The sequence below is a fragment of the Populus euphratica genome, unplaced genomic scaffold (genome assembly GCF_000495115.2).
Source record: "Populus euphratica unplaced genomic scaffold, PopEup_1.0 scaffold1652.1, whole genome shotgun sequence".
NCBI lineage: Eukaryota > Viridiplantae > Streptophyta > Magnoliopsida > Malpighiales > Salicaceae > Populus > Populus euphratica.
Window position 1 is genome coordinate 10528 of NW_011501504.1, and position 18315 is coordinate 28842.

The 18315-nt window shown below is 34.6% G+C and overlaps 1 protein-coding gene across 2 annotated transcripts; it reads left to right on the forward strand.

The window, feature by feature from the left end:
- The first annotated feature begins 2105 nt into the window (after positions 1-2105).
- On the forward strand, positions 2106-5170 carry LOC105117975 (uncharacterized protein At5g39570-like). 2 transcript variants are annotated; one of them, XM_011015807.1, is made up of 3 exons: positions 2106-2991; positions 3043-3385; positions 4769-5170. In XM_011015807.1, the coding sequence occupies exons 1-3, from the start codon at positions 2162-2164 to the stop codon at positions 4835-4837; spliced, it is 1242 nt and encodes a 413-aa protein (XP_011014109.1). In that variant the 5' UTR covers positions 2106-2161; the 3' UTR covers positions 4838-5170. The 2 variants fall into 2 exon arrangements, with proteins under 2 accessions (XP_011014109.1, XP_011014107.1); XM_011015805.1 differs by having other exon boundaries at positions 2106-3385.
- The last annotated feature ends 13145 nt before the right edge of the window (positions 5171-18315 follow it).

Here is an 18315-nt window from a genome sequence, read left to right on the forward strand (position 1 = left end):
AGGATTGTCACCAAGTCAAGAGTTGGTCACCCATTCATCAATTAGTCATCAAATCAATAGTTCCTATTTTTTACCTATAAAAGGAGGCATTTGCCATGTATTTAGTCATCTTGGTTTCCAGATCAAGATCATGCTTTTTCTTTCTCTCTTTGTATTTTTTGTAATGTTTATGCTTTGCTTTCATTAATATCAAGTTTATGTCTTTCATTCATTTACTTAGTTAACTTTTATCTTATTTATGTTCTTAGTTTCTTTATTTATTTTTCTTTTTTTCATTATGTTTAGTTAAGTTTATTATGTCAAGGTGAAAAGGTAAAACTAATGGTGTAAGAATAAGTATAATGTAAACTCAATATGGACTTTAATATCTGATATTAACATGTTTTGTATTTATTATCTTGTTCACTTTTTAATACTTTGCTTGTTAAATGACTAATCTAGATTTATTTTGTATAACACTTGGTACAACAAATACTTGGCACTCTTATAGCCCATACTATATGGTATAACTGACACCTGAACTATGAAAGAAACTTAATTTGTTGTTAACATAAGCTATAATCATGAATGCTTGATGAGATTTACAAGCATTAACATTAGTCAAATAAGATAACTAATGTAATCATGTTAACAATTTGTAATCTGATTGGAACCTGCTTTGTGTGTGGTTTTCAATTGAATAATAAGAGTTTATATTATACTTATTTGATATACCATTAGTGGATCCTCTAACCTTGACATTCGTTATTATCATTGTTTAATCCTTACATTAATATTTCATCTCAAAGTTCTCATCTTCTTCTGCTTTTTCTTTATTATTATTATTATTATTATTGGTATTACTACTAATACTATTATTATTATTATTATTGTTCTTGTTGTGTTATTATTGTTATTGTTGTTGTATTATTGTCATATATAATTTATACAATTAACCTCCTTGTAGTTATATCCCGGTCTTATCAGGTTATTTATTAATTCGACACTCTTGCACTTGAAAGAAAATATCAATATTTTAATCGTGTCATGGACCACACTGACAAACCACCCCACAATCGACATCACGTGTCGTATTTGGAGGAAAAGGATGTGATGGAGCATCCAACAATAAGGTGGAAAAGCTAGATCTGTCAATACGAGGTGCTATCCACGTTGCTCAAATGACATAAATGCCTACACACTAGCATGTGGTAAGCACGCGCTAACAATTTTATTAATTAAAAAAATAATAATTCAAGATAAAAATATCAAATTACCCTTAATGCTTCTAAAATTAACAATCAAACCTGTTTGGAAATACCAAAAGTTTTCTAGGTCCAAGGCTCATTTTTTCTTAATTGCAATAGAAAAGTTGATTTTTTATTGTATTTAGAAAAAAGGACTTAAATACTATCAATTAATAATTTCAATTTTTTTTGTGAATAGAGTAATTAAATCATTTATCTGTTTAAAAAATTATGAAAAAAGCATGTACATTAAATGACTAATAAGGTAGACAAAGAGATAAAAAAAAATCACCAACTTAAAGATTATTTATTTTTTTTAAAAATAAAATTATAAATCCATTACTATAATAAATAGTAAAATATATGCAAGTGTTTAATAAATATGCCTTGTGTTTTAGTTATTTTGATATGTTATTTCATATAGTAGTTAGCAAACACGGTTTAAGAAAGGTAAAATAAGATTGACTTGGTACTATTATTATTTAATTGTGTTTTTAAAATTTTTTAATTTTTTAATTGTAAATTAATTTTTTTTATTTGTTTAATATATTATTATAAAAAATATTAATTTAATAGCTCGTTGGAGAAAACACTAAAAGAAAAGGGGGGGGGGGGGGGGGCCCCGCACCCCCATTCAAAAGAGATTCGGGCAAGGCAATGGATTATAGAATCGGGATATGTCGGCCCAGGGTATCGACCGCGTCGCCCAATAAATTTTTTTGTGGCAGGACCTCTGATAAGACCACACCACCAATTAAACACACCACGTACCCGCATACCTTTCGATTTCCATTATTATACCCCACCACATATTTCAATTCGTGGCAGGCGTTCCCATCTTAAGCGACATCGTTCCTTACAACCAAAATACAATATAACCCCTCCTCCCTGATCTTCATTCAGACAAAACCAGAAAAGGAAAAAAAAAAAATACGATGCCGTTCTTTTCTCGAGGTGATGATGACCAGGTCGACGATTACGATGAGTACGATCCCACCCCATACGGTGGCGGATACGACATTGCCTTAACGTACGGTCGCCCAATCCCACCGTCCGATGAGACCTGCTATCCAATCAGCTCAGCCTCCGGTGAAATTGATTACGATCGCCCCAATTACTCCTCTTACTCTGAGCCATCTGCTTACGCTGATGAAGCTCTTGAAACTGAATACAGCAGCTATGCTCGTCCCAAGCCCCGACCTGGATCCACTTATGGTGAACCTCAACCGGCATACGGTTTCCAGCCTGGAATGAATAGGCCCGGATTGGATGAGTCTGATGGCTATGTGAAGCCGGCCAGTGAGGAATATGGAAGGAGACCCGAATCGGAATATGGGTCTGGTGGGTATGGCAATCCTCAAAGTGAAGAATATGGATCTGGGTATGGAAGGAAACCCGAAAGTGAATATGAGTCTGGTGGGCATGTGAGGCCAAGTGAGTACGGGTCTGTTTATGGGCGCAGACAAGAATCGGAGTACGGGTCTGGGAATGAGAGGCCACAGAGTGAGGAATATGGATCTGGGTATGGAAGGAGACCCGAGGGCGAATATGAGCCTGGTAGGTATGAGAAGCCGAGCGAGTATGGGACTGGTTATGGGCGCAGAAAGGAATCGGAGTACGGGTCTGGGTATGAGAAGCCAGAGAGGGATGAATATGGATCTGGGTATGGCAGGAGACCGGACTCTAAATATGGGTCTGGATACGAGAAGCCAGCTGAGTATGGGTCGGGTTATGTGAGGAAATCCAAAACTGAATATGGATCTGGGTATGAGAAGTCCAGCGAATATGGAGGGGGGACTGTGGAATATGGATCTGGGTATGAGAAGCCCAGCGAATATGGAGGGGGGAATGTGGAATACGGATCCGGGTATGGGAGGAGGCTAGGATCCGAAAATGAAGGAAGTGGGTCAGAGTATGGTTCTCGGTACGGGAGGAAGGAGAGTTATGGGGAAGATGGAGAAGGGGATGGGGGAAGGAGCCAATATGAGAAGCCAAGTTATGGAGATGATTCACCTAAGAGATCTAGTTATGCGAGACAGGAGGAAGGAGGAGAGTATGAGAGGCCTTCTTATGGGAGTCGTCGTAGTGATGAGGACGACGAGTATCGTCATAATAAGTATCGTGATGGTGGTGAAGAGGGCTATGGCCGCAAGAAATATGTAGGGTTCTCTCAAATTCTCGGACTTTTTACTTTTTATGCTTATGGTTTTTGATGCAACGTGAGATCATTTCTGTTTCTTGGTAATGTAGGATATTGTGTTGCATTTCCATTTGTGATGTTGAGTTGCTGCCTTGTGTTAGATTTTTGGCTTGGCTTTCTTTGTGTCTTAGTGATCTAAAACAAGGATGGACGAAAATTAGGAGAAACAATGATCTGGAAGCGTATTGCACTTGACTTCGGTCCCACAGGCAGGATATGATTATCCTCATAAGTAGGACATGTTTGCATTAGTTTAGTGGGTTGTTTCTGATAAAGTTTAGTTTAAGTTGAGAATAAATTTAAACTTCAAACCGGCGGCTTGGCTTGAAAAACATTTGATTACCAATTCAATTAGTATAACAAATTTAAGTGGTTTCTTGTTTGGACTAGCGAATTCTGTATTTCTTAGAAATTCATCAGGAAAACTTTGTAAATGCTGAGTGTATGCACATCCTACAAATGCTCCAAGGAGATTTATGGTTTTGCTTTTCTGTTTTTGTTTGTTGCTGCTCAGACTTATGTTCCAGCTTTAGTATATACGTTAGAAGTTCTTACTTGGTTAGCAATACATCAGGAAAGTTAAGAAGGTGCTTGGTCGTGCGCATCCTATGACTGCATCAAGAAGATTTATGGTATTTTTATTTTTTTTGTTTGTTCGTCACTGGAATCCACTTTTTGGTCCATTGATCTTCTTTGCCAAGCTCAAAAGATTTTTGCTCAGTCCTGTGGTGCCAAGCTCAAAATATTCTAGCCACAATTTCCGTGGATGAATCTGTCATTTGAGTTCCCTTTTTTTTTTTTTCTCAGTAATCCTATATAAGCAGAAAAAATAGAATAAATTATTGCCCTGTGAGGCTGCTACCCACTCATTTATTTGTTGCTCTCTGTAATGTTTTACTGGTGATGAGAATATGTAATGAATTGCAACAGGATGTCTATTCATTTTACAAACAATTTCACTTATTGTTTGCTTCAAGTCCCGGACCTTCTAGTTTGGAATTGATGATTGAAATGCCCAACACAGATATTTCCAGCATCACCTGTTTAAAATTAGGAGTACTGAACGGTCACAACTCTGGTATCTTACACGATTAATTCATTGTTTATTGCATTGAGGATCTTAACTTTTTAAGTTTCATTATGAAATCACTATATGCTTGTCTTCTTGGGGGTCTTGGGGAAACAAATAATCGAAATTTCCACTAGTTTACCTCGAGAAGAATACAATGTTTGAGTGCCCATTTCTCTGTGAAAGAACTGCTATCAACAAAGTCGTGCATATAAATTTGCCTTTCTTTTATGGTATCTGTCATTATCTTAATCATATAGGTGAAATTGGCAGGGAGATGACAATTCTGATGATGATGCGGAGAAGCACCGCCACCACCGAAAGAATTATGATGATGAGTGATCAATCAACTGTTAATGGGATTTATGGCACCATTAGCTGCTACTAAATAAAGGGTTTTGTCATGTCTCTGCAATCTGTTGTACTTCTGAATAAAATCCCGAACTTAAAGGGTTTGTGGTGTGTTCTTTAATGTAGCTTTATGATAATGAAAATTATGTGGTCTGATATGGTGATTGAATCCTTCACTCGCGTTACATTTGGAATGGGGATGGCTAAATGGGATCCCCTTTCCATTCTGGAATTTCTCCCATTATAGATGGCTTCCATTGAGTCTCTGCAATCTTTTGTACTTCTGAATAAAATCCCGAACTTAAGGGTTTGCTTTATGATAATGAAAATTATGTGGTCTGATATGGTGTGGATTTAATATTTTTCTAGCATTACATTTGGAATGTGGATGGCTATAGATGGGATCTCATTTCCTTTATTTTCTCCCATTATGGCTTGACCATAAGGGACACTATCGGGATTACATTACATGAGGCGGGGGCAACATTAGACTTAAGTTATATTGTACTTGAATATAACTGGAGAGATTGAAACAGTATAGCCCTTGAATTTGTTCTATTGTCTAGCTTACAAATAGCTTGTTTCTTGTGGGATGGCTTGATTTCTTAGAAGCTAGGCCATTGCATTCTGGTTAGGCTTCCTTGGTGCTTGGTGACTAGAGCTCGTTGAAACAGTAATTTTCTTCCAAAAAGACGGTTCAGCTTTTAAAAAATTTAATGGGTGAACTAAATTCCTAGTAAATTGAACTGCAAGATAAGTGTCAGCATCCAATTCTTATTGATGACGATTGGGATAGCTCCAAGTATAACAGTGACACTTTTAACTGATGTATGTACCTCATGAAAGAAGGACCATCTATACTGGGGTTATTTCTTTTAACTAATCTGTAATTCCGGAAGCATAATAATTAATATAGAAGATGTGCCCTTAATTCAAAATTAATGAGGTAGAAAATTTTCTTTCCCAGATCTTTCATTTGAATTGCTTGTTATTAATATAAAAGAACATGCGCATAAAAAAGGGATGGGTCAGATGCCTGTTATTAACATAAAAGTTTATTTTTCATTTTTAACATTAGATTATATTAATATAATCTATTAATTGAAAAAAAAAGCTTGCTAGGTAATTTGCTTTTCATCTCCCTATTGCACCCCTCAAAAACTTTTGCAACAGTGGATGAACAGCCCCAGCGTTTTCCTTTCTTTAGATGTGACAGCTGTTCTACCACATTGTGTCAGTTTTTTTTACTTCTCCTTTTCCACAAGTATTTAAACATTTTTTTAGCTATCAAGGATACTTTCAATCTAACTTGTATATTAATCAAGATTAAGTCCTTTTCTTTAAAGGATCTCAAGGATACGCGATCCACATCAACTTGGTGCACGTAAAAAAAAACTTAATAAATTAATTCTCTTAGATACTATTCTGAAGGTTTGATCTCGAAAAAAAGAAAGAAAGCACAGATCTTTTACTACTGGGCCAATCCATAATAGTTAGCACCAAAACATCTTAAATTAGCAAAACTATTGTTCAATACGTGGATCCATCAAAAAGCTTTAATTTAATAATAATTTCTATTTACACACCCATCAAAATAATTTTAATGAAGGGGGTGTTGGAAATACAACTAATATAAGGTTTCTTTAATACTTACAAAAATACAACTAAATAAAATTGAATGAGTTAAATTTTTAAAGGGAAAAAACCCTTATCCATCACGCCATTTATTAAAATTATTTTGGTTGGTATCAAATTATTTTAATTGGAGTAAAAAAATTAATTATCAAATTAGAGCTTTTGTAACATATACACATATTAAACAATAGTTTTACTACTTATTGGCAGAACGAGGATGACTTTACCTTGATTAATTTTCCATATCATAAATTAATGAAAGCTTACATGTTCAAAAAAACACTATAGTTGCAAATTTAGAGACACTGTTAACTAGAATAATAGAATGATGGTTTTGCTCTTCTTGTCAAAAAAAAAAAAAAAACTTAAACCTAGCTATTAGAGCATTAAGATCTTTTTACTTGGCATTTTAGTTATTACCAAATTGATTAGGGGCAAGAAATGTTGACTTTTGGATCACATATTAATATTTATATATTTTGACAATAACAATTAAATAAAATTAGATTAATGATATGCTTGGTTGATAATAAGTTTAAACATATTTTATACAAAGAACACATTAAAAAGCATGAATAATGAAATGAAGAATTCAATTAACAAGCCCAAGATGTAATGTAAGTATAGGCTTAGTTTTTAAGAATTCATTTTATTGCAAATTGTATAATTTTTTATATCTTACTCGATAATACAAATTAAAATGAATTCACACACTTCACATTGCATGCATTATAAGATTAACATGTATTTAGTCGATTCAAGTTTTACCAGGTTTAAAATTGTCAAATTTAGAATTTAAATTGAACTTGATGCGAACCTCGTGATCACATGGTCACGCAACCTACACGCAAAGACACCAATTCCCAGAAAGCCAAATAAATCAGGTTTGATAGGAGTGTGACACAAAGATAACTTGTACTTAGACAACAGCACTATTGGAAACGGAAAACCCCCACCCAACGAATATTGATTCGTGAACGAGAAGTATAAGGATGATGCCATGAAGACAGTTGTTCTTCGATAAGTTGTTTTTTAGTTTTTTAGAGAACCATGGAAGGGAGATTATCTCACCAACACACACACACAAAGTGCGACAAACAAGAAGTTTTATTAATCTGAATTGTCTTGGCCTAAAACACATAATTTTCGTTAATTAATGGATTTCTTTGATGTATTCTGACACGACTAAAAGATTGATGTCTTCTCCTAAGTGCAGGAGTGTCGAAGTAATAAATAACCCGGCAAGACTGGGGTCGAACCACATGGAGGTTAATTGTACAAATTATAAATAACAATAATACAACAACAATAACAATAACAATAACAACAACAATAATAATACTAGTAATAACAGCAGCAATAATAATAATAATAATAATAAAGAAAAAGAAGAAGAAGATGATGAAAACTTTGAGATGGAATATTAACGTAAAGATTTAACAACGATAATAATAAATGTCAAGGTTAGAGGATCCACTAATGGTATGTCAAACAAGTATAGTATAAATTCTTATTATTCAATTGGAAACCACACACAAAGGAGGTTCCAATTAGATTATAGATTGTTAACATGATTACATTAGTCATCTTATTCAATTAATGCTAATACTTGTAAATCTCATCAAGCATTCATGATTATAACTTATGTTAACAACAAATCAAGTTCCTTTCATAGCTCAGGTGTCGGTTATACCATACATTATGGGCTATGAAAGTGCCAAGCATTTGTTGTACCAAGTGTTATACAACATAAATCAAGATTAATCATTTAACAAGCAAAGTATTAAAGAGTGAACAAGATAACAAATATAAAACATGTTAGTATCAAACATTAAAGTCCATATTGAGTTTACACTATACTTATTGTTACACCATTAGTGTAACCTTTTCACCTTCACATAATAAACTTAGCTAGACATAATGAAAGAAAGAAAAATAAATAAATAAAATAAGAACATAAAATAAGATAGAAGTTAACTAAGTAAATGAAAGGCATAAACTTAATATTAATAAAAGCAAAGCATAAACAATACAAAAAATACAAAGAGAGAAAGCAAAAGCATGATCTTGATCTGGAGACCAAGATGCTTAAATGCATGGCAAATGCCTCCTTTTATAGGCCAGAATTGGGAACTATTGATTTGATGACTAATTGATGAGTGGGCAGCCAACTCTTGACTTGGTGACAATCCTTATCTTCTCTTGTGTGCCCAAAACGTCATTGATAACGTCAAAATTGGAGCCACTTGAAAACATGAAAGTTGGAGACAATTGTCTCAGCTTTCTTGTGTAAAACATTCAGCTCATTTGGACTTCTAGAACTCCAGATATGGCCAAAATACTGAATAGTGCTCGGGCTGGAGGATAGCTTCGAGCTTCTTTGTTGTTGCAATAATTTGGACTTAAAAATGACCTTTTTAGATCTTGGGCTCCATATGAAAGTTGTAGGCCTATGTCTTACCTTTCCATCCATATAAAGTAGACCTAAATCTGAGATCTATAGCTCTAGATATGACCCAATTACCGAACAGTGTTCCGGTTTGGATTGCATCGACATCTCTTTTTTAATTTTGGTTATCTCTTTGCCCTTGCAATTTAAGTTCTTAAAGTCATCAATCAATTCTTTCATTTATGTGATAGGCCTACATTAAAAATAGACATTTACCACAAATTATAGGTATCTTATATTATTAGATATATTATTATAAAACATGCTTTAGTTAAGGAGTTATTGATACTTCAAGTGCAAAATGATGATATAAAACCATGATAAAAATGTACTTTTAAGTACTAATCACACCCCCCAACCAGCTTATTACTAGTCCCTAGTAATCAAAGTGTTAAAATAGAAAAATAATTTGCAAATTTCACAAGGCAAGGTATTCATCATTTAACTTCCATTAATCTATCCAGATAAACAAACTCTCGTTAAATTTACATACCTGCTCAATACCTCTTAACAAGATATTAATAAACCTTTCTTTTGTGCTCAAAATACCTCTTAACAAGATATTCATAAACCTTTCTTTTGTGCTCAATGTATCAACACATAATTACGGGGCTTTTATTAGAAGAAAATAAAATTTTTGTTCTAATGTTTAAGGTTAATTTCCTTGGGTTGGGATTATTATTTTTGTCTTCTTTTTTTTTTCTTTTTCTTTTTTTTTAAAAATATATATACATATAATTTAAAAACACCATGCATCTTTAACCCATGTAATGAGCTTTTGGCTAATGACTCCCAGACCAGTTGGTCTTAGGGCTAATGACTCCCCTACGAGTTTAGTAACTCGGGTCGCAAATACTGATACATAGATAGTGCAATGTTTGATTCCCTTAAGCTTTTCTCCTCAACCCATGTGACAAGCGTTGGGCCAATAGCTCTCAAGTCAGTTGACTGTAAGGTATTAGGTGTTAAACACCCCTTCGGGCTTAATTGCTTAGGTTAGGGAGGCTACGAAACCAAACTTATCTACATTTTTATTATCATCATTTTTTTTCTTTTTTTTTCTTTTTTTTATGTTTTTTTTTTAATTATATACAATCCCTCTCCCTTAGTTGTTACCTTTAACAAAAGAACATAAATAATGTAATAATCCAATATGCAACCCATAATCATATGCTAAAGTGTGTGTATGTGTAAATTAAGGTTTAAGAATACATGTTAAATAAGTATATGAGCAGAATTAAGTGCTAATACTGCGAGAGTTTGTAAACCTGAATATTTCAAGAAGTATTATGATTGACCTTATTAAGAATGGTTACTAAGATGCGTCTCAAGAGTCACTTTAACAAAAGACCTCCTTTACTCTGCCATTCTAGTAACAACAATTATGCACATGCTTTATGAAATGAAAAACAATTTTTTTTTCTCAACTACTACCCTCTCCCCCCAATCAAAACGAGACATTGTCCTCAATGTTCTAAGGTAGAAAGATAGAGTATAGAAGATATCACCTGAAATAACGAACACTGACAAACTTGAAACACACTGAAACAAAAATAAGAAATAACAAAACACAATAATGAAACCAAAAGACACAAAAGTTCACAAATGAAGGCTCAAATCCAATCTAAGCTTTTTACGGCTTTTCTTAGTTGACCAATTTATATGACTCATGAAAGGATCAATTACAGGAATGAAGGATTGTAGTTGGTCAATTAATTGTTCAGCAGTAGCAGCAGAGATTATGATTTGTCGCGCAGAAGATGTTAGAAATTCCTGTTCCACAGCATGATCAAGAAAAGACAACAACTTATCATAATAACCATTAACATTTAACAAACCTATGGGTTTATGATGAATGTGCAGTTGAGCCCAAGAGGAAATATGAAAGATCTCTTCCAATATACCTAGACCACCTGGTAAAGCAATAAAGGCATCAACATGGTTAAACATTGCATTCATTCGAGCCGACATTGTGGAGACCTGAAGTTCCTCTCCAATTGTTTTTCCAATGATGTCCCCTTGTGCTAAAGCTTCGGGGACGACCCCCAAAACTTGACTACCTCCTAAAAATGCAGCTATTGACACACCTCCCATTAACCCAAGACTGCCTCCCCCATACATTAAATGAATCTTTCTCTTAGCTAGCACTTGACCAAGATGATTTGCTGATTCTAAAAACTCCTTTTCTTTCTCAAAACTAGATCCACCAAAAACACAAATATTTATTATATGATGACCTGAGGAACTTGTCATTTATACACACTTTTGTATTTGTTGAATATATGGGTTGAGTAGAAATGAAAGGAAGGAGGAGAGGATTTTATAGATGAGAAATTAGAAAGGCAATCATACCACCTATATGCAGGCCAGCTAGAGTCTCACACACACTCTCTCTCTCTCTCTCTCTGTTTATTTATCTATTTACTTTTGAAAAAGCATGTCTATGTATAGGTAGTTGTGATTGTGGCTCACATCTTCCCTTGGTTTTACGTACAAGAACAGCTTAAACGCCCTCTATGGGTCGGGGGTAAGCTTCCCATCCAGTTTTCTTAAAAACCGGCAAATAGGGTCTTTTTTAGTTAGATTCCCAAGACTATGTCAAGCATGTTCTTTATGAAAATGGGTTCATAAGTCATGAATTGCATGATGCTTATCTCGACTATGATGAGACTTAAAAGTCAATAGAAGATTATCTAAAGACTCTCTGTGTTTTGAAATAAATCCCACCTTTTGACAATTTTCACAGGTTTTGCGGAATGCATGTGATTCCTTGAATATAGTGGGCCAGTAAAACCCACTTTGTAAGATTTCTACAGTCCTCTTTTATAATGAAAAATGATCCCCGCGTGCCTTTGATTGACAAAATTTAATGACATTACTTACCTCATTGTTGGGAATGCATCTTTGAAATATTTGATTAGGACAATAATTGAATAAGTAAGGGTCATCCCAATAAAATTTTTGCACGTTGCTCAAAATTTTTCTTTTGTCTTCGATACTCTAGTGAGCTGGCAACAATCCTGAAGCAAGAAAATAGATATTTTTAGCAAACCAAGGCATTGAACTAAGAGAAAGTAGAGATTCATCATGAAAGTAATCATCGATTGGTATGATATCGGGTGTCGAATATGTTGTCACTTTTAATAAAAGATCCGCATCAACATTTTCGGTGGCTTTTTCATCCTCGATTTCTTCCTGATTGGTCATGGCATGAGAAAATGGAAGTGCTGGCAGGGAATCAGTCTTTTCCTTGCAATATTCAGATTCAACCCCTTCCTTACCCTTAGAGATTGACTCATCATCTTTCTCACAAGGTTCAAGAGTGGGTTTTTTAATAACCTTACCACTGCGAAGAGTGATGACTGATTTGACTTGATTCATGCGTTGACTTCCATAACTACTTGCATTTGCATTGTATTGCCTCTTGGGATTTTGCTGTGGTTGAGATGAAAACTTACCTTTCTCTTGAAAACTAAGAGCAGATATGAATTTTGTAAGAGTATCTTGAAAATCTGTTATGCTTTGAGTAAGTTGAGTGTTGATTGTCTCTTTCTTTTCAATGAATGCATACAAAGTTTCCTCAAAATTTTCTCTAGGAGTTGAAGCATAAGGAGATGCATATCCATAAGAATTTTTGAAATTATGGTGTGCTTGAAATTGTGGTGGTGAAGTTTGTGCATTGTCACTCTTCCAACTGAAATTTTGGTGATTTCTCCAACCAGGGTTGTGTGTTTGGGAGTATGGGTTGTGGTTGGCCCTTTGGAAACTATTTAAAGCATGGGTTTGTTTATGGAGACATTCCTTAAAAGAAGGCAAGGTTGGACAATCGTTGGTTGAGTGTTCATTTGTTTCCCAGATTTGACACACAATGTTTTCAATAGATTTTAATTGACCACTCTTTTTCAATTCTAGTGCCTCGACTTTTCTAGCTAAAGATGCAAACTTGGGTTGAAGGTCATGATCTTCCCTAAGGTTGTACATACCTCTATTAGATGTATGAGGTTGAGTTTTACTCGGTGCCTCATAAGTACCCGCGATGTCCCAATTTTGAGCATTTTCAGCTAACAAGTCTAAGTACTCCATTACTTCATCAGGATCTTTATCTTCAAAAGTTCCATTGCACATCAATTCAACCATTTGCCTACCTCTAGGTGTTAACCCTTCATAAAAATGTGAAACCAATCTCCATGTTTCAAAACCATGATGAGGGCAAGTACTAAGCAAGTCTCGATACCTGTCCCAGCATTGGTAAAATGTTTCTCTTATTTTTTGAGTGAAAGTGGTGATTTGTCTTTTGAAAGAGTTTGTTCTATGATATGGGAAAAACCTCTTTAAAAATTGTTGTTGCATTTCATCCCAAGCACGAATGGATCCTGGTCTCAAATTTTGTAGCCATGTTTTAGCTTTATCTTTTAATGAAAAAGGAAAAAGCTTTAATCTGATGGTATTCATGCTACAATTTAAATTATTATATGTGTTACAGACCTCCTCAAATTCCCTTAAATGTAAGTATGGATTTTCCAATTCTAAGCCATGAAAAGAAGGTAAAAGTTGAATAATGTCTGGCTTAAAATTAAAATGAGATGCATCGGGAGGAAAAAGTATGCATGATGGTGCACTTGTTCTTGTGGGATTCATGTGGTCTCTAAGTGTTCTAGCACGGTTATTCTCATTATTCTCATTATGAAGTGATTGATTATCTTCTTCGACCATATTTTCTGAAAATGATGAGTATACCCTACAAAGTCTACTACTTGATGTACATGACCACACTCTCATGCACGTGTAGGAATAGAATAAAAGGAAAACGAAGAAAGAAGAAGAAACTAGAGAAAAGAAACAAAATTATATACAAGAAAAGTGAAAAGAGAAAATAAAATAAATATTATAATTTATACAAAACTTACCTCCCCGACAACGGCGCCAAAAACTTGACACGACTAAAAGATTGATGTCTTCTTCCAAGTGCAGGAGTGTCGAAGTAATAAATAACCCGGCAAGACCGGGGTCGAACCACAGGGAGGTTAATTGTAAAGATAGAGTATAGAAGATATCACCTGAAATAACGAACACAGACAAACCTGAAACACACTATAACAAGTAACAACACACAATAATAAAACCAAAAGACACAAATTTTTACAAACAAAAATTCAAATCACAGTTGTGATTATGGCTCACATCTTCCCTTGGTTTTACATCCAAGAACGGCTTAAACGCCCTCTATGGGTCGGAGATAGGCTACCCATCCAGTTTTCTGAAAAATTGGCAAACAGGGTCTTTTTTAGTCATATCCCAAGACTAAGTCGATCATGTTCTTTATGAAATAGTGGCCATAAATCATGAATTGCACGATGCACATCTCCACTAGGATGCGTCTCAAGAGTCAGTAGAAGATTATCTAAAGACTCCATACTCAGGCCATCCTTAATAAATTGTATTTTGTCTTCACGGTTTATAGATACCATTCCTAAAGAACGACATTGTGTATTACAAGTCCATCTAGCACATCCATGACAGACTTTCAGTCGTTTTGCATTCTTTGCAAAAGTGCTTTTACCTATTCCAGGCATGTGTGAAATGAAGGAGTTAAAGGACTCACCTGATAATCGGACCTTTGCTTCAATCAATCTAGCGAATATCTTCAGGCACATCTAGCACGGTAAATTTTTGTAACTGCATTCTAAGCTAGAGCGGGAAAATACTTTTTCTATTTTTCAAGATTAGTGTCCATTTTGGGTCATCACAATAAAAGTTCTTCACTTCGTTCAAAAACTTTTCTTTGTCTTGGGTACTCCAATCACCTGGCAAATCTCCTAAAGCAAGAAAATTGATATTTTTATCATACCAAGGCATTGGACTAAGAGAAAGTAAGGATTCGTTAAGAAAGTAATCATCGATTGGTGTGATGTCAGATGTCGAATCTGTTGTCACTATTGACAAAAGATTCGCATCAATATTTTCGGTGCTTGTTTCATCCGTGATTTCTTCCTTAGAATAAATCAATTGCAAATCTTCAAATTGATCATAAACTAATTCGTCAATATGATATACTTCTTGTAAATCATTATCATCTCCAGGTTGCTTGCAAATGTTGAAAATATTCTTCTCCAATGTCATGTTTCCAAATGATAGCTTCATCAGTCTATTCCTACAATTAATCAATGCGTTAGAGGTTGCAAGAAATGGACGTCCTAAAATAACAGGAAATGAATTACATACTTCAACAGGTTGTGTGTCCAAGACAATGAAATCCACAGGATAAATGAATTTATCGACTTGTACTAACACATCTTCAATTATTCCTCTAGGCACTTTTACAGATCTATCGACAAGTAAAAGAGATATAGAAGTTGGTTTTAACTCACCTAGATTGAGACTCTAAAAAAATGAATATGGAATTAAATTCACACTAGCACCAAGATCAAGTAAGGCTCTTTCAATTTTTTATTCTCCAATAAAGCAAGAAATTGTAGGACAACCAGGGTCTTTATATTTCAAAGCATTATTGTTCTGAAGAATAACACTTGCTTGTTCAGCTACAAAGGCTTTATTTTTCACATTTAGTTTCCTCTTCACAGTGCATAGATCATTCAAAAATTTAATGACACTACTTACCTCATTGTCGGGAATGAATCTTTGAAATATTTGATCAGGACAATATTTGAATAAGTTAAGGTCATCACAATAAAAAGTCTTCACTTCGTTCAAAAATTTTTCTTTGTCTTGATTACTCCAATCAGTTGGCAAATCTCCTAAAGCAAGAAAATTAATATTTTTATCATACCAAGGCATTGGACTAAGAGAAAGTAAGGATTCGTTTGGAAAGTAATCATTGATTGGTGTGATGTCAGATGTCGAATCTGTTGTCACTATTGACAAAAGATTTGCACATTTTCGGTGCTTGCTTCATCCATGATTTCTTCCTTAGAATAAATCATTTGCAAATCTTCAGATTCATCTAACTCATTTTTACTTAAAGTAGATTCAAGTTTATCATAAACTAGTTCTTCAATATGATCTACTTCTTGTAAATCATTATCATCTCCAGGTTGCTTACAAATATTGAAAATATTCATCTCCAATGTCATGTTTCCAAATGATAGCTTCATCAGTCCATTCCTACAATTAATCAATGCGTTAGAGGTTGCAAGAAACGGACGTCCTAAAATAATAGGAAATGAATTACATGCTTCAACAGGTTCTGTGTCCAAGACAATAAAATCCACAGGATAAATGAATTTATCGACTTGTACTAACACATCTTCAATTATTCCTCTAGGCACTTTTACAGATCTATCGGCAAGTAAAAGAGATATAGAAGTTGGTTTTAACTCACCTAGATTGAGACTTTGAAAAACTGAATATGGAAGTAAATTCACACCAGCTCCAAGATCAAGTAAAGCTCTTTTAATTTTATGTTCTCCAATAAAGCAAGAAATTATAGGACAACCAGGGTCTTTATATTTCAAAGCATTATTGTTTTGAACAATAACACTTACTTGTTCGGCTAGAAAGACTTTCTTTTTCACATTCAGTTTCCTCTTCACAGTGCATAGATCTTTCAAAAATTTAGCATAGGAAGGAACTTATTTAATAGCATCCAGCAAAGGTATATTGATTCTTACCTGTTTGAAAGTTTCAAAAATTTCAGAGTTGTGATTGACTTTCCTTTGTTTGGTCATGACATGAGGAAATGGAAGTGCTGGCAGTGAATCAGTCGTTTCTTTGCAATTTTCATATTCAACCTCTTCCTTACCCTCAGAGATTGACTCATCATCTTTCTCATAAGGTTCAAGAGAGGGTTTTTCAATAACCTTACCACTGCGTAGAGTAGTGATTAATTTGACTTGATCCATGTGTTGGCTTCCGGAACTACTTGCATTTGCATTGTATTGCCCCTTGGGATTTTGTTGTGGTTGAGATGGAAACTTACCTTTCTCTTGGAAACTGAGAGCAGATGTTAATTTTGCAAGAGTATCTTTAAAATCTGTCATGTTTTGAGCAAGTTGAGTATTGATTGTCTCTTGCTTTTCAATGAATGCATGCAATGTTTCCTCAAGATTTCTTCTAGAAGGTGGAGCATAAGGAGGTGCATATCCATGAGAATTTTGGAAATTATTGAAATGGTGGTTGTGAAGTTTGTGCATTGTTGTTCTCACTCTTCCAACTAAAATTTGGGTGATTTCTCCAACCAGGATTGTATATTTGTGAGTATGGGTTGTGGTTGGCCCTTTGGAAACTGTTTAAAGCATGGGCTTGTTCATGGAGACATTCCTTAAAAGAAGGCAAAGTTGGACAGTTACTAGTAGAGTGTTCATTTGTTTCACATATTTGACATGCAATGTTTTCAACACATTTTAGTTGACCACTCCTTTTCAATTCTAGTGCCTCGACTTTTCTAGCTAAATATGCAAACTTGGCTTGAAGGTCATGATCTTCCCTAAGGTTGTACGTACCTCCACTAGATGTATGAGGTTGAGTTTTACTCGGTGCCTCATAAGTACCCGCAGTGTCCCAATTTTGAGCATTTTCAGCTAACAAGTCTAAGTACTCCATTGCTTCATCAAGGTCTTTATCTTCAAAAGTTCCATTGCACATCAATTCAACCATTTGCCTATCTTTAGGTGTTAACCCTTCATAGAAATGTGAAACCAATCTCCATGTTTCAAAACTGTTGTTGCATTTCATCCCAAGCATGAATGGATCCTGGTCTTAAATTTTGTAGCCATGTTTTAACTTTATCTTTTAATGAAAAAGGAAAAAGCTTTAATCTGATGGTGTTCATGCTACAATTTAAATTATTATATGTGTTGCAAACCTCCTCAAATTCCCTTAAATGCAAGTATGGATTTTCCAATTCTAAGCCATGAAAAGAAGGTAAAAGTTGAATAATGTCTGGCTTAAAATTAAAATGAGATGCATCGGGAGGAAAAACTATGCATGATGGTGCACTTGTTCTTTTGGGATTCATGTGGTCTCTAAGTGTTCGAACACGGTTATTCTCATTATGAAGTGATTGATTATCGTCTTCGGCCATATTTTCTGAAAATGATGAGGATATCCTACAAAATCTACCACTTGATATACGTGACCACACTCTCATGCACGTGTAGGAATAGAATAAAAGAAAGAAGAAGAAACAAGAGAAAAAAAACAAAGTTATATACAAGAAAAGTGAAAAGTGAAAATAAAATAAATATTATAACTTATACAAAACTTACCTCCCCAGCAACGGCGCCAAAAACTTGATACGACGAAAAGATTGATGTCTTCTCCTAAGTGCAGGAGTGTCGAAATAATAAATAACCCGGCAAGACCGGGGTCGAACCACAGGGAGGTTAATTGTATAAATTATAAATAGCAACAACAACAACAACAACAA